The sequence below is a fragment of the Engystomops pustulosus genome, chromosome 11, assembly GCF_040894005.1.
Source record: "Engystomops pustulosus chromosome 11, aEngPut4.maternal, whole genome shotgun sequence".
In the NCBI taxonomy this organism is placed as follows: Eukaryota; Metazoa; Chordata; class Amphibia; order Anura; family Leptodactylidae; genus Engystomops; species Engystomops pustulosus.
This window is the reverse complement of record NC_092421.1, coordinates 41,296,449-41,318,796: the sequence shown is the minus strand read 5'-3', so window position 1 is coordinate 41,318,796 and position 22,348 is coordinate 41,296,449. Positions and strand designations below refer to the sequence as shown.

Genomic DNA, 22,348 nt, shown 5'->3' with positions numbered 1-22,348 from the left:
TGGCTGAGGCAGGTAGTTATAACCCAGACTTTCTTCTCAACGTTTGGGGGAGGCGTCATGGCTGATCTAATCTGATGTATTAGGCATTGATGAGTTGTAATCAGGGCAGATCCAAGGTCAGTCTCTCCTCATTACGGGTGGACAAGTGGGTTCTACTTGGGGGTAACCCGCTATGAACACCCGCTCTGATGCCACACTACAGGCCGGACAGGACAGCCTCTCTACTGCAAACTCCACAAGTTGCGGCCACACATCAAGTTTGGCTGCCCAGTAGTCCATGGAACCTCTATTTGGGGTGGTAATGTGCTGTCCAAGTAGGCCACCACTTGCTGGTGCCGGCTCTGCTCCATTTTCTACTGCAGCTGGTGGCGGCTACCCTCCTCACTAGGCTCATTAAGGAATCCAGACTTAAGCTGCTGCTGATGGAGCTGCTACTGCTCCTACCCCCCCATCTCCCCACAGCAGAGGTGTCAGTAGTACATGAGCAATCACTGCCAGGAATCTCTTAGTCAGACCTCACAGAGGAGGACAAGGGTGCACAAAGACAGCGGCCAACTGTCTTTTCAGTATTTCTCTATAGTACGCCAGTTGTTCCTCCCTCACGGCAGCTGGAAAAAAGTCACCCATTTTTGACCGGTAGCGAGGGTGGAGAGCCAAAAGTCATCCCTATGCCGAATGTTGACTATTCGGCTGTCACTAGTTAAGCAAAGCAGCATGCTGCGGGCTATCTGCGCAATTGAATCTGAGGGACTCCTGGCCTCCATCTCCACTATATACTGCCACGGTGCTTCTGGATTGTCTGCCTTGTCTTCTACCTCCTCCGGATGCTCCTGCTCCTCCTCTCTTGTCACCTGAGTGGAAAAACCACTAACATCAAAGATACACAGGGGAGCACTCCAGTCTGCTTGCATCATCAAAAAAATCATTAATGGCTTTTCTCTGTTCATACAGGCGGTCTAACGTGTGGAAACATTGCATATCAGACTATGCTGGGGGAGATCGTTCTGACGCTGAAACTCGAGGAGTTTCCTGGCGATTTTTAGAATATCTTGCAGATGGGTGGAAGAACCTGTTGACAACCAGATTGAACATATGCGCCATGCAGGGCGCATGGGCCATCCCTTCTCGGTGCAAAGTAGACACCATGTTCCTCCCATTGTTTGTCACTATGGTTCCGATTTTCAGTTGTCGTGGAGAAAGCCGCAGATTAATTTCTTGTTGCGTGATGCAGAGCAGTTCCTCCCCTGTGTGACTGTGTTCACCCAAGCAAACCAGGTGTAGAACTGCGTGACACCGCTATGCCCTGCACATGTGGTATGATGGAGCAGCAGTTAGACTTGTGGAGGCTGAGGTGGTGGTGAAGGAGGAGGAGGTGGTGGTGGACACTGGCGCAGTAGCAGCAGTGTGACAACGTGGAGGAGAAAGCAACGTCTCCTGTTCAAGTTGCTGGCGTGGCTGGGCGGGAAGCATATTCACCCAGTGGGCCATAAAGGACATGTACCGGACCTGACCATAGTTACAGCTCCACACATCCGCGCTGCCGTGCACCTTGGAAGAAACGGATAAGCTCAAACACTGGCCCACCTTCTGTTGTACATAATGGTGAAGGGCTGGCACTGCCTTTTTGGAAAAGAAATTGCGGCTTTGAACTCTCCATCCCAGTTCGGCACAAGCCATAAGTTCTCTGAAGGGTGCAGAGTTCACAACTTGGAAAGGGAGGGACTGTAGTACCAACAACTTGGACAAGAGCATGGTCGGTTTCTGCACCTTAAGATGGCTGGATGCATACAGTTGTCTATTTGTAATTGCCTCTTTCAGCGACTGCTGGCGCCATGAGTAGCGAGGAGCAGGAGCATCTGGACTGGGAGATGATGTCAAAGACAAACAGCGGCAGAATGGACCTCCACATCTGTTCCACGTTTCTCCCAGGCCATTGGATGGTGACACTGCATGTGTTGACGCAGGGCCGTGGTGCCAACATTAGCTCCCTCGCCACGCTTCACTTTCTGCTGGCAGATTCTACATATACACACGCTGGGCTCCTCTGGTGTCTTAATAAAAAACTGCCACACCCTCGAGGTGGTGATTTTACTGCCAACACTCTGCACTGACTACTAACCCGGCTGCCTCGCTGACCCCCTGTAACACTGCTTACTTGGACCTCTAAAGTGGGGTATGTACCACGTGGCCGTTTGGCTCCCGTCCTCGTACTGCTGCTACCTTGCTGACTCACGTCCACAGTAGCGACTTGCTGCCTGCTCCGCTGCCTGATGCGCAAGCTGACACTCTCTTCGCCCGATGATGATGAATCCCTTGTAACACCCAGCTCCCAAGTAAGATGGGCTACATCATGGTCAATTTGTCTTTTTTCCTGTCACTGCTATTCTCCTTAACTGTGTCAGTATGTGCGGCCTGTCTACTGCACAAAGCAGGGGATGTCTTCCCCACCTCTTCAATACTAAGCAGCTGCTGACTGTCCTCGAACACTTCGTCCTCGCATTATAGTGGTGCTGAGGCCAGACCACCTAGTAGCTCTCTGGCTGAGGGAAGAGGCTGGTTGAGGACATGTGAGGGCCGCTGACCTGCTCCTGGCTCATGCCAACTAATTGGCTGGGGTTTTCAGATGTTATATTTGAAGAATTGGGTCATCCCCTTACTGTGCTGCGACCTCTGCCTGCTCCACCTGCCACCTTTCTGTCTGACATAGTGGTTAATCATAGTGATTTGACACATATTTCTTGCTCTCAACTTTAGCAACACAAAAGTATGGGAATTTGCTCTATGCAGATACCGCACAACGGGCACCCTGTAATTGGAGCAAAAATCAAATTGACCCTAGTGTTGCCTCAAGACTTCTTTTACATGTTTCATTTTCCTTTTCCCTACAGTACAAATTACATTTAGGTTAATTGGCTTTCCATTGTAATTGGTTTACCAGTAGTAGGGAAATTAGGGAAAGGTGAATTCAGGTTTAAAGCAGTAAAGGCATAGTTTGCTCAAAGTTACTGTTTAGTACTGTGCTTACAAATGGAAGGTTATGCTATGTCACTTTATATCAAAGGATTAAACTCTATATACACCACTATTTAAAAATTGCAATTAATATCCCATATCTGTATTTTTGCTATAAATTAAAATTATACCATAGGGCGCACACTAATATTGGAAAACCTATGGCTCCACGAGGTGAACCTGGTGAGTGCCCCATTATCGAGAAATAGAGTACTTGTCATGCTCCTGCTTGTACCCTTCCCAATAGCTTGTGACGTTAAGGTAGAAACTCTTCCTCAAACTCTGGGCCAAGTATGGTTACCTGTGTATGACATACTGTATTGTTCCATGACTGAAGATGTAAGAACCATGGTTATATATCTTTACCTATTGTCTCTGATTGGCAATTGGAGTTACTTTATAGTTTCATGTCCGTCTAAAAATTTTGGGGGGGGGAGGGTGACTGGGTAGGAATCTGAGTTCTGGGAATTGTTTTGTATTTCTTGAAAACCAATAAAAAGTATCTGATTGAGAAAAGTAATATTATAATAAAAACAGTGTGTTGCATCTTAAAGGATGGAGGTGGCAAACTACGAGGAAAATACCAAGTATTTACATCAACCACAACAGTGACCATTAATGTTGAAGACATTCAAGACTCCCCACCAGTGTTTGTAGGAACACCTTACTATGGTTACGTCTATGAGGACACTGTACTGGTAAGGTTTTGTCTACACTTTTATGAATGTCTTCAGTTTTAGCAATTGTGTTGTGTTGTAGATCTAGTTTGGTGTATGTTTACACATACATTACTTTTTACGGTAGTAGCAAATGAAAATATCCTAACGAATGTCATTTACGCACTATAAAAATAACTTTCTATTAAAAATCAGTTTCTCATGTTAACTACAAAGTCTGCATATAATACAGTGAAGGCTTTATAATTGTGAATGAATGTTAATCAAAATAAAGTAAAAAAGTGCAATCAGTGCATTGGCTGACCCCTGCAACCGAATCTTTTACTTAACAACAGAAACTGGTAAAGATTTTGCTGCGAAATTCACATTAGATATTTTCTGGACATTAACTTAGCAATGTGAGCATCAATTAACCTCAACTATAAAAAGTAAGGGTACATTCCCATGGCCATGTGCTAGCCCGCAATGGATGGGAGACAGGCAACTGTCCAATGCGGTCACTGCAACGTAACTTGGCGCCATGGAACTCAGGTTCAAACATGTTGTAAAGTGTAGTTAAATTTATTTAAATTTTAGTACTTTTTAGTACTTAGTATGTAGTAAAAATATTGATTTATTTTTATAGGGATCAGAAATACTTACTGTGATTGCTTTTGATGGAGACAGAGGAAATCCCAACTCTATTCAGTATTCGCTTCTTGATGGTAAGTACAATAAACAAGGGTTATATGGTTAAAGGGGTTACATTTTCTTTAATATGTGGGGGAGGAAATGTATTTTTCTCATCAACTGCCATTTCTGTCCATAAAATGGCAGGATATGGAGGGTCATGTGATCCCCATCTGTCCATGACCAATCTACCCTCTAGGACCTTATTATGTTCTTCATTAATACAAACTTAATAGGAACCTGTCACCAGATTTTCACTAATAAGCCTGATGACAAGTTCCCAAAGCACTATGCTAACCAGAATGGAGCAGTTTGTCATAAGAGGCAAAAGTGCTATGGTAACATGTTATTAGGTTTATTAGTAAAAATCTGGTGACAAGTTCTCCTTAAGATTGTATTCATGAAGTCAATAGCATAACAAGACCCCAGTGGGCCCAGGCACAAACTTAGAATCGGGGCCCCTGTACACCTAAACCCTTGTTGCCTGCCTCATCCCACACGTTATTCTTCAGATTACGCATATACCATATATACACTCCATACATATAAACCCAGTACTAAATATATTCTACACTTACCATATACAATCTACAAAAAAATACACACCATATATTAAAAAAGCACTCAAATACAGTTGCAAATAAATATATATCTCCATACTGCCTGTACAATACTAATGTACTAATAGTACTAGTGCTATTGCAGTAAAGAATACACCACATGCATAAATATATGTACCAACTGGAAATATACTGCATATTACTATATACTGCCAAAAATGTATTGCACACCATGTCTGCCATAAGGCACATATAGACATCACTTGTTGTCCTGGTCTTCATCTTGGTGGGTCCTCACAACTGACAATTCTTCTCCACGAGTTACAGAACTTTGATAACTTCTCCCATACAAGACTTATTGCTACAGAATCCCTTACAAGACACTTTCAGCTCCATGCAGCACATCTCCAAACTGAGTCCCTAAAAACACCACAGTCACTTACGGTATAATGTCACATGGATAAAAAAAACTCGTAATTTATGTACGACTGTTATACAGCAAAAACATTCTCTTATTATTTTATGTTTATTCCCATTCATTAATTTTTAGCAAATACCCCCATTTATTCATGTGCAACCTTACACACCATGATTAATTATAGAAACAGAGCATACTCCCTCAGAAATCCATATATAGTCAGCAGTGCCCTACTAATTAATATGCCACCTCTAATTGTCCAGCAGTCTTATTTTTATATGTTCCAGGAGACCCCTTATTATAAACTGTGTAGGAGCATCCCCCTTATAATATGTGTCCAGAAGCCTCCCCCCCCCCTTTATAATATATCTTTTAGGAGCGCCCTTCCTATAATTAAATCATTATGTATCCATAACTTGGCCATAGTAACTACTTACATAGATATTTTTGTAAAATATATAAGCTGTCATCTAATTTTATCATCATCGTAAGCAGAAGATGGAAACCAATATACATGCAGCAGCTAATATGAAGCTAATAAATGAGATCTAATATTCAATATTTGTTATCAAAGGAAAATGACCAAACATCTTTTCTTTTTACCATTGACAGGAGCTGATGGAGCTTTTGATATAAATAATGTTACTGGGGCCATCACTGTCATTAAGAATCCCAATGAACTGAAGAAAGAAGTGTATGAGTTGAGAATCCAGGTGATTATTATTTCTAGACTAACTTATGTTAAGTAGTAATTGCAGACTAGTACTGTACTGTAAACTACTTGGTCACGTCAATAATAAAAACTCTCACAAACTGTTTTAGCCCTTGGCCTATTAGAAAGGTGCATGATGTTACTCTTAGTAAATGTATTTTTCTTACCAGTGGCTGTAATTATGAGTTATTATCTCCGTTCTCCATTGTGTTCCACAATCCCACACTCTAAAAGACAAAAGGATAGAAAGTGACTTGGTTTGCCCACAAATGAAAGTCCTCAAATCTAAATCCCCCAGTGATCCTTACATAATAAAGATAACTGTTACCCCTTACTTTGCATTTTAAAGAGAACTTGTCAGGCAAATTAACCCCCAAAACTAAATATATATTCAGAAACTGCCATTAGAAAGCATTGTTTCTATCCCTTCATTGTCCCTCTACATGTCTGTAAGCTTAAGAAATCAGGTACTAAAGCTGTATGCAAATGACCTGAGAGATGTCCAATGAATCATTATTAAATTCAGCTGTCCAGCTTATTCATGAGTGGGAGGTACAGCCACACCCCCAGTGCATGACTGACAGCCTGTATAATGATGTCAGTGCTGGCTCCTCTCTTTACTTCCTGGCGCTTGGGGCTGTGTGTGAGAGATACTACTAGTCGAGGATGCAGCCATATGTATAGCAGAACATGTCAGATACATGTGTAGCTGATGTCTGTGTCTATCACATGTGTATAGCAAAACATGTCAGATACATGTGTAGCTGATGTCTGTGTCCCTAACATATGTATAGCAGAACACAGCATGTCAGCAGATAAAGCACAGACACTAGCAATGCTTTATTATACATTACACACAGCATATCTCCCAACTTTTGAGAAAGAAGGACCAAAAATCCCTCCCCTTTTTCTAAAGCACACCTATTGCCCCATCCACAAGCATAGTATAATATCGACCTTGATAGTCCCTACATAGTATAATGCCACCTTAATTTTGCCAACCCCCCCCCCCCCCCATGGACCCGTATAATATGCCCTTATGCAACTCTGCAACAAATAAAACATGTAAAAACCATCTTTAATTTTATCCTCCATTTACATTTAATTTTCCACTTTTATTTATCTCCCCAAACTTACACAGAATACTATCTGTACTCCTACGCCTCCCCCTCCTCACATGGTGTGGTCCCTGTTCTCTATCCTCCTACTGTAACTCCTGTCCTCCATCCTCCTTTCCTCCAGCCTACACCTCCTGTCTATCGGCCTCCTCCTGTGACCTTCTCTCCCCCAGCCTTATCCTGTGGACTCCTGTCCTCCACCCCCCTCCTGTCATCAAACTTACACCTTTGAAACCGTGTCCTCTAGCCGCCTACTGTAGTCTCCTGTCTTCCAGCCTCCTCATGTAGCCTCCTGTCCTCCAGCCGCCTCCTGTCCTCCTACCTCCTCCTGTCCTCCAGCCTCCTCCTGTAGTTGCCTGTTCTCCAACGTCCTCCTGGAGTCTCCTGTCCTCCAGCCTCCTCCCGTAGCCCCCTGTCCTCCAGCTTCCTCCTGTAGCCTCCTGTCCTCCAACAGCACCATGTACCTGGTATTAACCCTTCTGATGCCGCCGGCATTTAAAAGATGGCCATGACGCTCCCTGGATTGTCATCGAGGGGCGGCGATTGGTTGCCACAACAGCCTGGAGTCTTTGTCAGACCGGAGGCTGTCTGGTTTTTGCAGTTTCATTACAACGAGCCAGTGGCCGTAACAAAGAATAAAGCAGAGGTGTTATTTGGAGCGTACAATGAAAGTCGTAAAAACTGAGCCCACAAGAAAGTGAAATGTGTTTTTTTTGCCAATTTTACCACATATGGATATTTTTCCAGCTTCCCAGTACATGCCATGGAATAATAAATAACGTTGCTGAGTAAAATTTGTTATGCAGAAGATAAGCCCTCACACAGCTCTGTGCACACATTAAATTTTTAAGATGCAGTTTTTGAAGCCAAAAGCAGGTGTGGATACATATAATTTAAAAGTGATGCTCCTCCTCCTACATTTACTCCATTCTTGGTTTGGACATCAAAAACTGCATGGTGTGTGGTTGCACCCTCAGAGTTCGTGGAACACAGGTTTGGTCAGACAGCCTACTCCTGGCTCTTCTAGCCAGACATCATATTTGGTTTCGGAAAGTCTTCCTTCTGCACAGCCCCATGTTGAAGGATTTGAGAAATCTGATTTGCAGACAGACAGAATAAGCATATAATTGTGGATCATTACATCTTTTTTTAATAATTGTGGTGTCCAAAAAAGGGGGATTGTCATGTCTGCTGAAACATGTTTAATTTCCACCATGCTTGAAAGGATGTTCAAAAAAGGGTGTGCAGTTTTTTCATGGGTCCAACAAAATAGAAAATTTTTAAAATGTAAAAAAAATAGTACATAGCACATCGGCTTCCACTATATGGAGAGGGCTCACGGGTTGAGCTCTCTCCATACAAGGTGGGTGTTTACTACATATAGCATTGCAATTAGCACATTGTAATAAATGAGGAGGGAAATCCCCATATAATGCCATACTGTAGTTTGGCAGTATATGGTAGGATCAGACAACCTAGGGTTAAAGTACCCTAGGGAGTCTGAAAATTAGTAAAAAAAAAAAACATAAATAAAAAAAATTGATATTCAAAAAACCTTAAAATTGGAATCACCCCCTTTCCCTAGTAACGGAAAACAGCAGTTAAAGTAAAAATACGTACAATGAAGTATGAAAAAGTTATTAGTGCCAGAACATGACAAACTGAAGGGTTTTTTTAGTACAGGAGGTTTTCATTTTTGTAAATATATGAAAACATTATAAAAATTTAATAATTTTAAGTTAAATAAACTTAAATAATTTTGTATCCCCATGATCACACCTACCCAAAGATTAATGTAGACGTGTAATTTAGGTGTCACAGTGAAATTTCACCAATTTCACTGCATTTGGATTTTTATTTCTTTCCAGTACAGGGCATGGAATATTAAATAACGTCACTATGAAGTGTAATTTGTTACACATAGAATAATCCATCACACAGCTCTCTACATGGAAAACTAAAATTGTATGTTAACACATGCGTTACCATTGCGTGTACATTGCATTTTGAAAAAGCAAATGTTAACAGTCATGTGATTAGGCAAAGCACCTCAGCAGTTGTAGTTAGAGATGGGCAAATTAGTTAAAATTTGGTTTGTTCTGATTCAACAAATTTTTGGAAAAAATTTGATTTGTCTCGATTCGAATCATGACGAATCACGTTAAAAAACAGGTATGTGCTGGCTACAGAGAGCCTGTTGGGTGTTGTAGACCATTGTGCCATGCTTAATATTTAAGGAGCGTGGTTTGGTCTCTAAACAATGCTGTGTTTTAGTATGTGACGCACATGACAACTGCCGTTCTTAGAATCGCTTCACTCTTCAATTCCATGTGCACTTACAGAGGCCAACTTCCCCAAATAAGCGAAGAGGAAACGCAGCCTGACAAGGTAACATCTGTGCCAGCTCAAAAGGACTGAGCTGGGGGCCAAGATCCAACTATAGTATCAAACAGTGCACTCTTTTTACGCTGATATCAGATGATTCCATAGATTACGACAGAACCTGTTCTGTTAAACGCGGATACATGTAGAGACCCCCCAATAGAGTGCAGAGGGTGTTGGCAGTAATTTTGCATTGACGTCACGGATCATTTTGCCCTTCATTTCATCCATCAGAGTCTGCTTTCAATCGGTCAATAATCCATCATCGATATTGCTAAAACCAAAATAAAAAAACAGGAGTGGATCCAAAACAGAGATGACCACTCCTGCTTTTAGCTATCAATCCTGAGGCTTTTCATTCATGACAGATGAAATGAAAAGGAAAACTAAACATAGTGGCTCTTCATAGAGCGATGGAGGGTGAAAACAGCATTATGGAAATCACAGGGTGTTCCAGGGAGACAGCGGTCAGTTGGCAGCAGCATGAGTAGGCCGCAAAGTGGCACAATGACAGTGTGGAGGTGGTGACAACCTGGTAAGCCACAGAGTGGCCCAGTGATAGAGTGTGGAGGTGGTGTCAGCAGCAGCAGGAGCCCACAGAGTGGCACAATGATACAGTGTCGAGGTGGCAGAAACCTGGTAGCCCATAGAGTGGCACAATGATAAAGTTTGGAGGTGGCGTCAGCAGCAGCAGGAGCCCACAGAGTGGCACAATGATAGAGTGTGAAGGTGGTGGCAGCAGCAGCAGGAGGAACCCATATAGTGACACAATCATAGATTGTGGAGGTGGCAGCAACCTGGTAGGCCACCGGTTGACACAATGATAAAGTGTGAAGGTGGCGGCAGCAGTAGCAGGAGCCCACAGAGTGGCACAATGATGGAGTGTGGAGGTTGTGTCAGCAGCAGCAGCAGCAGGAGGAGCCCACAGAGTAGCACAATGATAGAATTTGGAGGTGGCATCAGCTGCAGCATCAGCCCACAGAGTGGCATACTTATAGAGTGTGGAGGTGGCAGCAAACTGGTAGTGCCCTGCACATGTGGTATGATGGTAGACTTGTGGAGGCTGAGGTGGTGATGGAGAAGGAGTAGGAGGAGGCGGACACTGGCGCAGGAGCAGCAGTTTGACAACACGGAGGAGAAAGCGGCATCTCTTGTTCAAGTTGTTGGTGTGGCTGGGCAGGAAGCACATTATCCAGTGGGCCATGATGGACATGTAATGGCCCTGACCGTAGTTACACTCCATATGTCCGCACTGCCATGCACCTTGGAAGGCACTGATAAGCTCAAGGACTGGCCCACCTTCTGTTCTACACATTTGTGAAGGGCTGGCACTGCGTTTTTGGAAAAAAAATTGCGGCTTGGAACTCTCCACCCCGTTTCGGCTCAAGCCATTATTTCTCTGAAGGCGACTGCTGCCGCCATTTGTAACGAGGAGGAGGAGCATCTGGACCGGGAGATGATGTCAAAGACAAACAGCTCCCTTCGGCATAGGTGCTGGAGCCTTGACTGGCTGAAATGGCATGTTTGCCACTAGATACTGCTGCTGCTGCTGCTGTTGCTGACTGACTACTAATGCCTTGCAGAGCCCCTGTACCACTGCTTACTTGCACCTCCTAAGCGGGATTGGTACCCTGTGGCCATTTGGCTCCCATCCTCGCACTGCTGCCACCCTGCCGACTCGACCACAGTAGCAACTCGCTGCCCGCTTCACTGACTGACGCACAAACTGACACGCTCTTCTCCTGACGATGATAATGAATCCCTGACTTCACTCGGCTCCCAAGTGTGATTGGCTACATCATCATCGATTTGTGTTTCCCTTTCACTCCCCCTCAATTGTCTTAGTATGCACATAACTTCCAGTGCCACTCCCTACATCTCTACTTTCCTGCCTACTGCACAAAGCAGCGGATGCCTGCCCCAGCAGCTGCTGACAGTCCTCAAAGATTTCATCATTCATAGATCTCTGGCTGAGGGAAATAAAAAGGACTGAGGGTGGTTGAGTGCCGCTGACCTGCTCCTGGACCATGCCAACTAAGGGTTGTATCTGACAAACCCACAGACTCTTGGCTGGGGTTGTCAGATGTCATCTGGGAAGAATTGGATTACTTAGTCAACCAATTGTCAACCTTTGGGTTGTTGATCAACACACTGCCGCTAGATGACAATGGCAGTTCTGGCCTCATAGAGCCACCTCTGCTGCGACCTCTCCTTACTGTACTATGCCCTGTACCTGCTCCACCTGCCACCTCTCTGTCTGACATATTGGTTAATCAACTATGTTGACTTGACATGGATCTACTTTATTTAATAAAACAAATTGAAATGTGTGGTATACAGAAGCACAGGAACTGACACCTTGGAATAGCAGCAGAAATCACTACAGAAAGTATGTGGATTTTACACAGATATCTTCCTATTCACTTCAGAAACAAAAAAGAACTGCTATTTGGGCTATACAGATCCCCCAAAACGGACATCCTGGGATTGGAGCAGAAATCACTACAGAAAGTATGTGGATTTTACACAGATTTCTTCCTATTCACTTCAGAAACAAAAAAAGAACTGCTATTTGGGGTATACAGATCCTCCAAAATGGACACCCTGGGATTCCAACAATTCTAACTTTCCTGAAATTCTAACTGGTTAGAATTTCAGGAAAAATTTGATTTGTCACAAAGCCGAGTTTACGGTGATTCTTGGGAACAAAGTTTTTTTTTTTTCATCCTTAATTACCAAAATGGGCTTTAGTACAATGTGTTACATGGGGCAAAGAACTCTGGGAAGGAGAAAGGAACACACTCGATTACATGTGCAGACCTGTAAGCCTATCAGCGACTGGCAGGCTTATGTGATGTCACACAGACTATTAAAAGAGGCAGCCATTTTCTAATCTCGGCACTTCACACTGCATGTGCTGTCTGTAGCGTCCAGCTGCTTCTACTGTACTGTGCTGTTGTGATTTTTGCTCCAAGGGTGTCCATTTTGGGGGATCTGTATACCCCAAATAGCAGTTCTTTTTTGTTGCTGAAGTGAATAGAAAATAATCAGTGTGAGATCCACATACTTTCTGTACTGATTTCTGCTTCAATCCCAGGGTGTCAGTTCTTGTGCTTCTGTATACCCCAAATAGCAGTTTTTTTGTTGCTGAGGTGAATAGGAAGAAATCAGTGTGAAATCCACTCACTTTCTGTACTGATTTCTGATTTCCTAGGGTGTCCGTTTTGGGGGATCTGTATAACGCAAATTCCAATACTTTTTGTTGCTAAAGTTCAGAGGAAGATTGACGTGTGAAATCCACATATATTATAGAGTGATTATTGCTCCAATTATAGGGTTTCCGTTGTGGGGTATCTGTATAATGCAAATTCCAATACTTTTTTGTTGCTAAATTTGAGAGCAACAAATAAGTGTCAAATCCACGTAGTTGATAAACCACTATGTCAGACAGAAAGGTGGCAAGTGGAGCAGGCAGAGGTCGCAGCACAGTAAGGGGACATTGCAGCAGGGGTGACTCTGTGAGGCGAGAACTGCCGTTGTCATCTAGCGGCAGTGTGTTGATCAAAAACCCAAAGGTTGTTGATTGGTTGACTAGGTCACCCAATTCCTTAAATATAACATCTGACAACCCCAGCCAAGAGTCTGTGGGTTCCTCAGATACAACAATTAGTTGGCATGTCCCAGGAGCAGGTCAGCGGCCCTCACCTGTCCTCAACCAGCCTCTGTCCTGTTCCTTTCCCTTAGCCAGAGAGCTACTAGGTGGTCTGAGCTCAGCACCACTATTCAGCGAGGACAAAGTGTTTTTGAGGACAGTCAGCAGCTGCTTGGCAGTGAACAGATGGGGCAGACATCCTCTGCTTCGTGCAGTAGGCAGGCTGTGCATACTGACAACGTTGAGGAGAGAAGCAGTGACAGGGAAACGCAAATTGACAATGATGTAGCCGATTGCACTTTAGAGCCGGGTGTAGCAAGGGATTTATCATCGTAAGGGCAAAGAGAGTGTCAGCTTGGGCGTCTGGCAGCAGAGCAGGCAGCAAGTCGCTACTGTGGCCGTGAGTCAGTGTGAGCACGGGAGCCAAACGGCCATGGGGTACAAACCCTGCTTCGGAGGTCCAAGTAAGCAGTGGTACAGGGGCTCAGCGTGGCAGCGGCGTTAGTAGTCGCTCAGTGCAGAGTGTTGGCAGTAAAAAAACACCTTGGCAGTGCGGCAGATTTTTGTTAAGACACCAGAGGAGCTGAGCGTGTGTTTATGTAGAATCTGCAGGCAGAAAGTGAAACGTGGCCAGGGAGCTAACGTTGGCACCACGGCCCTGCATCAAAACATGCAGCGTCACCATCCAATGGCCTGGGAGAAACGTGGAACAGATGTGGAGGACCATCCTGCCGCCGCAGCAACAGCAGCTGCAGAACCTAGTGGCACACATGCCATTTCAGCTGGTCAAGGCTCCAGCACCTCTGCCGAAGGGAGCTGTTTGTCTTTGATATCATCTCCCAGTCCAGATGCTCCTGTTCCTCGCTACGCATGGAGCCAGCAGTCACTGAAAGAGGCGATTATAAAGAGACAACTGTATGCGTCCAGCCATCCTAAGGTGCTGAAGCTGACTGTGCTCTTGTCCAAGCTGTTCATACTGCAGTCCCTCCCTTTCCAAGTCAAGGATTCTGCACCCTTCAGAGAACTAATGGCTTGTGCCGAGCCGAGGTGGAGTGTTCCAATCCTCAATTTTTTTTTTCCAAAAAGGCACTGCCAGCCCTTCACCATTATGTACAATAAAAGGTGGGCCAGTTCTTGAGCTTATCAGTTCCTTCCAAGGTAGACGGCTGCGCGGACTTGTGGAGCTGTAACTACAGTCAGGGCCAGTACATGTCCTTTACAGCCCACTGGGTGAATGTGATTCCCGCCCAGCCACGCCAACAACTTCCACAAGAGATGCAGCTTTCTCCTCCACCTTGTCAAACTGCTACTGCTGCGCTAGTGTCCGCCTCCTCCTTCTCCACCACCACCTCAGCCTCCTCAAGTGCTGCTCCATCATACCACATGTGCAAGGCATGCAGTTCTACACACCTGGTTTGCCTGGGCGAACTAAGTTACACAGTGGAGGAACTGCTCAATGTCATGCAAGAAGAAATCAATGTGTGGCTTTCACCGCGACAACTAAAAATCGGAACCATGGTGACAGACAATGGGAGAAACATGGTGTCCGTGCTGCACCGAGGAGGGATGGCCCATGCACACTGTATGGCGCACTTGTTTAATCTGGTTGTTAGCAGATTCCTCAAGTCTTCCACCCATCTGCAAGACATTCTAAAAATGTGTGCATGCACTTCAGCCATTCTTACAAAGCCAAGCACACCCTCCTCAAGTTGCAGCGTCAGAACGGCCTACCCCAACATAGTCTGATGTTTCCACGCGTTGGAATTCCAGCCTTCATATGTTAGACCGCCTGTATGAACAGAGAAAAACCATTCATGATTTTTTTGATGATGCAAGTGCAACGGAGTTCTGCCCAGTGTAACTTTGATGTCAGCCACTGGGAGCTCATGCGTGACACCTGCCATTTGCTCAGGCCCTTTGAAGAGGCCATGTTATTTGACAGTTGCCAGGACTGCGGGATGAATAATGTCATTCCACTGCTTTATGTCCTGGAACTCATGCTGCAAAATCTGTCTGGTCAGGGCACTGGAGAAGTGGAGACTACATCTCATGGCCCATGAGTCCGGTGGGTGCTGAACTGGTAGAGGAGGAAGAGGACATTGGAGCACAAGCAGAGTCTGGTGAAATCAGTGGTTTTTCCACTCAGGTGAGAAGAGAGGAGGAGCAGGAGCATCAGGAGGAAGTAGAAGACGAGGCAGATGACCAGCAGTACCGTGGCAGTATACAGTGGAGATGGAGGCCGGGAGTTCCTCAGAGTCACTTGTGCAGGTGGCCCGCACAATGCTGCTCTGCCTAACTAGTGACAGTCGAATAGTCAACATCCGGCGTAGGGATGACTTTTGGCTCTCCACCCTCTTGGACCCTCACTACCAGTCAAAATAGGGTGACTTTTTTCCAGCTGCTGAGAGGGAGGAACAAATGGCATACTATAAAGAAATACTGTGCACACAATTGGCCGCTGCCTATGTGCGCCATTGTCCATCCTCTGTCAGGTCTGACCGGGGGATTCCTGGCAGTCATCGCTCACGTACTACTGCCATAGACTACTGGGCACCCAAACTTGATGCGTGGCTGCAACTTGTGGAGTTTGCAGTAGAGAAGCTGTCCTGCCTGGCCGTGTGGAATTAGAATGGCTGTTCAGTGCGGCGGGGGCCATCGTTACCCTAAGGAGAACCCGCTTGTCTACCCATAATGTGGAGAGTCTGACCTTTGTCAAGATAAATCAGGCTTGGATCGGCCAGGATTTCAACTCACCAATGACTTATGCATCAGATTAGATCAGCCATGACACCTCCCCCAAACGTTGAGAAATGAGTCTGGGTTCTAACTACCTGCCTCAGCCACTATTCTGATGCTGCCACTCGCCTGATGCCACACACCTGATGCCAGTTGATCCATCTGCCTCCTACCATATTTACCAGGGACTGGAATTGTCCGCCACCTCCACACTATATCATTGTGCCACTCTGTGGGCTCCTGCTGCCACTGCTGTCGCCGACTCCACACTATATCATTGTGCCACTCTTTGGGCTCCTGCTGCTGCTGACGCCACCTGCACACTATATCATTGTGCCACTCTGTAGGCTCCCGCTGCTGCTGATGCCACCTCCACACTACATCATTGTGCCACTCTGTGGGCTGCTGCTGCTGCTGCCGCCAGCTCCACACTATATCGTTGTGCCACTCTGTGGCCTACCATGTGCCCGCCACACCTTCACGCTGCTACTGATGGTGCCACCTTGGCAGTTCTTTTTTTTGGCAAAGACCTGATATTTTCAGAAAAACTGTAATGTATTATGGATGTGGCCTCTCTAATCTTCAAATTCTAATTGAAATGGAAAATTAATTTCAACTTCGAATTCATTTCAAACTTCATCATTGTGCTACAATGTGGCCTCCTCTGCTGTGGGCTATGTGGGCTCCTGCTGCTGCCGCCACCTCCACATTGGGCCACTATGTGACTATCCATGTCGCTGCCACCTTTGGGCTCCTGCTGCTGCTTCTCCTGCCGCCACCTCCACGGTCTGTCATTGTGCCACTCTCTGGCCTACTCCTGCTGCTGCCAACTGACCGCTGTCTCCCTGGAACACCCTGTGATTTTCATAATGCTGTTTTCACCCTCCATCGCTCTATGACATTGCCACTTTGTTTAGTTTTCCCCTTCATTTCATCTGTTAGAAGGAATGAAAAGCCTCAGGATTGATAGCCAAAAGAAGGCAGGACATGCAAATATCCCATTTACTGGTTTTCTCTGTTTTGGATCCACTCCTGTTTGGTTTTAGTTTTAGCAATACTGATGATGGATTATTGACCGATTGAAAGCGTACACTGACGGACTAAATGAAGGGCAAAAGTGACATCAATGCAGAATTACTGCCGACACCCTCTGCACTCTATTGGGGGGTTTTAACATTTATCCGCGTTTTACAGAACAGGTTCTGTCGTAATCTATGGAATCATTTGATGTCAGTGTAAAAAGAGTGCACTCTTTGATGTTATAGTTGGATCTTGGCCCTAAGCACAGTCATTTTGAGCTGGCACAGACGTTACCCTGTCAGGCTGCATTCCTGCTTTGCTTATTTGGTAAAGTTGTCCTCTGTAAGTGCACATGGAATTGAAGAGTGAATCGATTCTAAGAGCGGCGACTGTCATGTGTATTGTTTCAAGACCAAACCACGCTCCCTATGCATATTTAAGCATGGCAAAACACCCTACAGGCTCTCTGCAGTGATGAAATATCTGTTTTTTAACGTGATTCGTCATGGTTTGATTCATGTCGAATAAAATTTTTTCCAATAAATTCGGTGAATCGGGACGAACCGAATTTTAACAAATTTGCCCATCTCTAGTTTAACATATCCAGGTGATTTTTAGATTGTTTTCTCGTGCCATTTTGTACTGTACTGTATTTTAGTTGTAAAATTTAAGTGATAAGTTTTACATTTTGTGCTGAAAAAAAAGAAAATTTGGAAAAAGTTCAAAACCTCTTCATTTTCTAAGTTTGAAATGTTCTTCTTTTCCTGTAGATTTTCAGACCACCAAAATGGCTAAAAGGAAATATACTATTTGTTTTGATGCATTATGAACCAAACTTACCTTGAGAAGGTTGTAGCTACACTGATGCAAAATCATATCGCTTCTCCTCTCCCTCACCCTGATTATGCACTACTCCAGCTGAACATACGTCATCACTGTGTTGTCCCTGAGAGGCAGAAGAAATCAATCTCTACACCACCCCCCAGCTGCTGTCTATACGTCATCCAGCTGAGGTTGATTAGTCTTGTCTGGATAGTTCAGGAAGCTCCACGTTTAATGTGTTTATGTAGACAATTAGCTTTCCCAAGGTCCTGAATTTTATAATTGATTTTTGAGCAGAACCACTTGGGATTAAACAAGATATGTTTCTGCATCAGTTTAGCTGATGTTTGCTTCACAGTGCATAAAAAAACCTGTAGATTTTCTTTAACCCCTTATCACCGACACTAGTTTTCAGCTCAATGACCAGACTCGATTTTTCAAATCTGACATGTCTCACGATAATTGGTTATAACTTCGGGACGCTTTAACATATCCGGGTGATTTTGAGAATGTTTTCTCGTGACACATTGTACTTCATGTTAGTTATAAAATTTAAGTGATAAGTTTTGGGTTTCGTTCTGAAAAAAAGTGAAAATTTGGCAAAAGTTTGTAAAAATTCTTCATTTTCCAAGTTTGAAATGTTCTGGTTTCCAGACAAGATGTAAAACTACCCAAAAAGTTTGATAATTAACATTTACAGAATATCTGCTTTATGTTGGGATGATATTTTATGCTTCCGGTCATTTTGAGAGGCCTAAATAATAGTAAAACCCCATAAATTACCCCACTATAGAAAGTTCACCCCTCAGCATATGTAAAACAACTTCTATTAAGTCTATTAACCCTTTAAGTGTTTCACATGGGTTAAAAAATATGGACCTGCGATTTAGAAACTATAGAATTTTTTTTGGAAAATACATTCATTTAGGCCAAAACTGACATTTTCAGAATAAATTAAATGATGAAACGCACTGCAACGCTTGATGCCCAATTCCTCCCGAGTGTAGTGATAGCCCATATGTGGTGGTAAACTGCTGTACGGGTGCAAGGCCGGGCATAGAATGAATGGAGGCGCCATTCACAGCAGATTTGTATTGTCACATTGTACGACCTATAATTTTTTTTTTTTTGGTAATGCGAACATATGAGGGCTTATTATGTACGGGATGAGATACAATGTATAGATAATTTATTTTGGGAGTCTAAAGCTTATTCATGAGATTTTATTAACTATTTCAAAGGGGACACAAACAAAATCATCAATTTTTATTTTGGATTGTTAGCATTTTTTTTTCCCCGCTCACCGTAAAGTAAAAATAATATTTTATCTTTATTCTCTGGTTCACTATGATTGCGGTGATACCTCATTTATATAGTTTTTCTTATTTTTGCTCAATTTTCCTGAGCAAAACCAATATTGGAGAAAATCGCATTGTTTTTACTATTGACAACTTTTCAGGGCCATAACTTCTGTATTTTTCTGTTGCCAGATCTGGTTGAGGGCTTATTTTTTGCGAAAACAGTTGTTCTTTTCAGTCGTATCATATTAAGGAACGTAACTTTTTTTGATCACTTTTTAGAACATTTTTTGTGATGGTGTTTGATGGAAAATTGTATATTATGGGAAGTTTTTCGAGTTTTTTTTTACGTAGCTCACCGAGCGGGTTCAATATTGATTTAGATTTATTGTACAGACTAATACGGACGCAGTGATACCAAATATGTACGTGTTTTTGTGTTTTATTTACTTTATTTGCATTTTATGTGTTACTGGGGAGATTATGGGACTTTTATTTTATTTATTTATTTAATTCTATTATAAAAAGATTTAATTTTTTTTTTTTACTTTTTTTACACTTTCTACTTCTTGGCTTGAACAAGCGATCATCCGATCGCTTATTCAAGCCTTTACACTGCAATACACTTGTATTGCAGTGTATGCTGTAAGTAACTGAGCATGCTGAGCATGCTCAGTTACACACAGCCGGGTCCTGCCAGGAGGCGGAACCCGGCACAGAGAGGAGCCGACAGCCCCGGGTCACTCGTCGGAACCCGGGGCTGAGGCAGGAGGGATCGGATACCCGGTAAGCACACCGGGGGGGGTCCGATCCACGGGGGACACACTTGCACGCCGCGATCATGCTTGACCGCGGCGTGTAAGGGGTTAAACACCCGGTACCTGTGATATCACAGCCCGACACCGGCACCAGCGAGACCCGGTGTCCCGAAAACTTCTTCTGATGCGCCACCGTAGAAAGGCGTACGCGTCAGAAGAAGTACCCTTAATGACCGCCGTAAAAAGCCGATAGGGCGGTCATTAAGGGGTTAATCACAAACATTTCTGTAGTGTTTGATTTATGATGACATGTTTTTTTATGTGTCCTCTCATTTTTTTAGGATGTTATGAGGCTTAGAAGTTTAAGTGCAATTTTTTTCATTTTCTTGAATCGTCAAGGTCTCTCAAGTGTCTTTAAGAGGCCTAAATAATAGTAAAACCCCATAAATCACCTCACAATAGAAACTACCTCTACGTATGTAAAACAACTTCTATTAAGTCTAATAACCCTTTAAGGATTTCACAGGAATTTTAAGCAACTATAGAATTTTGGAAAATAGTTTTACAAACACTTTTACAATGAATTAAATGATGAAATGCTCTGCAAAGTTTGATACCCCATATGTGGTGGTAAACTGCTGTCTGGGCACACGGCCAGGCATGGAATGAAAGCAGTGCCATTTAGAGGAGATTTGTATTGTCACATTGTACAAGCTATAACATTTTTATTTTCTTGGTAGTTCAAACATATGAGGGCTTGTTATTTGCGGGATTAGACACACAGTATAGGTAATCCATTTTAGGGGTCTATAGCTTATTCAAGAGAGTTTATCAACTATTTCAAAGGGGAAACAAACAAAATCATTAATTTTTATTTTGGATTTTTAGCACTTTTTTTCGGCCGCTCACTGTAACATAAAAATAACGGTGATAACTCATTTATATAGTTTTTCTGATCTTTGCTAAATTTTACTGAGCAAAACCAAAACTTTTCAGTCGTATCATTTCAGGGAACGTAACTTTATTTGATAGCTTTTTAGAACATTTTTTATGAGTATGTTTGATGAAAAATATATTACAGGAAGTTTTTAATGTATTTTTTGCCGTTCACTGTGCTGGTCAATATTGCTTTAGATTTATTGTACAGACTGATTTGGACAAAGTGATAACAAATATGTAATTGTTTGTGTTTTATATACTTTATTTAGTTTTTCTATGTAACCAGTGTAATTTGGCTGATTTTTATTTTATTTATTTTTATTAGTGATCTTTTAGTTTTTTTTTTACATTTTTAAATTTTTCCACACTTGGGCTTGAAAGTCTGATTGCTTGTTCAAGCCCTTACACTGCATTACACATGTATATATGGTCCCCCAGTAATAACTATAAACAGCCTTCCAGGAATTACTATATACAGCTCCCCGTAGCATTAACTATATATACCCCCAGCATTAACTATATACAGTTCTTGGTAAAATAATAAAACTTTGTTTACCTTTTCCTGCTAATCAACTTCCTCCTCTTCCAGAAGGTCAGAAGTCTGGTGCAGGCGTCACAGTGTGTGACATCAGTGTGCCCTGATGCTCCAGGACTACCTCCGCGTTGTGTTCATAATGGCAGAGCAGGGAACATTATTCCTTTGCTCTGCCATTAACCCAAATCTGCCGTCCAGATTACTGGCAGTACAGCACACATCTAGTGGGCGATACGGGCGGCAATGTGACCGCCCAAATCACCCACGTTGTAAAAAACTGGGGGGGGGGCAGGGGTTATGCCCCCTTTATAATCCAGGCTAATCAAGAACTGTCTTATATAAATCTTGTGTAGTAGCAGTAGAGAGGTTGGGGGGAGGGTTGAAAAGTGTGGATATTTTTTTATATAGTGTCAGGTAATAGCTAGTGGTTTCAGAGGAACAGGCAGTGCACAACAGTATAGCAAAAGCACCCTTCACTCCCTCTCCAGTAAATCAGTGTGGGATGACCATCAACTTGACTACTCAACTTTAGATATGACTTAGTTGATGGTTGGATCCATTGGCAACCAAAAAGCTAAACAGAAGGTCTACTGTAGTGAACCTAGAATCATATCTATGAAAGGCTGTATTTTTGTTAAAATTAATCACATAATATACTATTTTGCCATTCTGAATGGGAATACCCCTTTAAAACTCAACAAGGCTGTAATAGGAATTAACTCCCTTTCCACAGATACTAGAAGAGATTAACACTCTTTAATACATGCATTGGTAAGATGATTACGTTTATCACAAATTATACTGTGTATGATCAGAAAATGTAAAAAAATTGTGGAAGCTCTCATGTATTTGATGTTTTCAATTAAAAATTGCCATTATATTTAAAATTGCTCAGTAAGAATATAAAAAAAAACTCAATTCCTTATACTGCTAGGTCTCCACATCCTGGAGACGTTCATCACTGAAGCTAATATATGACAGCAAATGACCCCATTACATCTTATTTATTTTTATACATTGGTGACATGCTCACTTTTGGC

General features: G+C 43.2%; 1 protein-coding gene across 2 annotated transcripts in view; it reads left to right on the top strand.

Moving 5' to 3' along the window:
- The window catches only part of CDHR1 (cadherin related family member 1), an 88,859-nt gene that overhangs the window by 24,159 nt on the left and 42,352 nt on the right, over positions 1 to 22,348 (top strand). For both annotated transcript variants that reach the window (XM_072129274.1, XM_072129275.1), the window contains exons 8-10: positions 3,567 to 3,710; positions 4,315 to 4,393; positions 5,949 to 6,049. In XM_072129274.1, the coding sequence (XP_071985375.1) occupies positions 3,567 to 3,710; positions 4,315 to 4,393; positions 5,949 to 6,049 (324 nt within the window). The remainder of the gene's footprint in view (positions 1 to 3,566; positions 3,711 to 4,314; positions 4,394 to 5,948; positions 6,050 to 22,348) is intronic.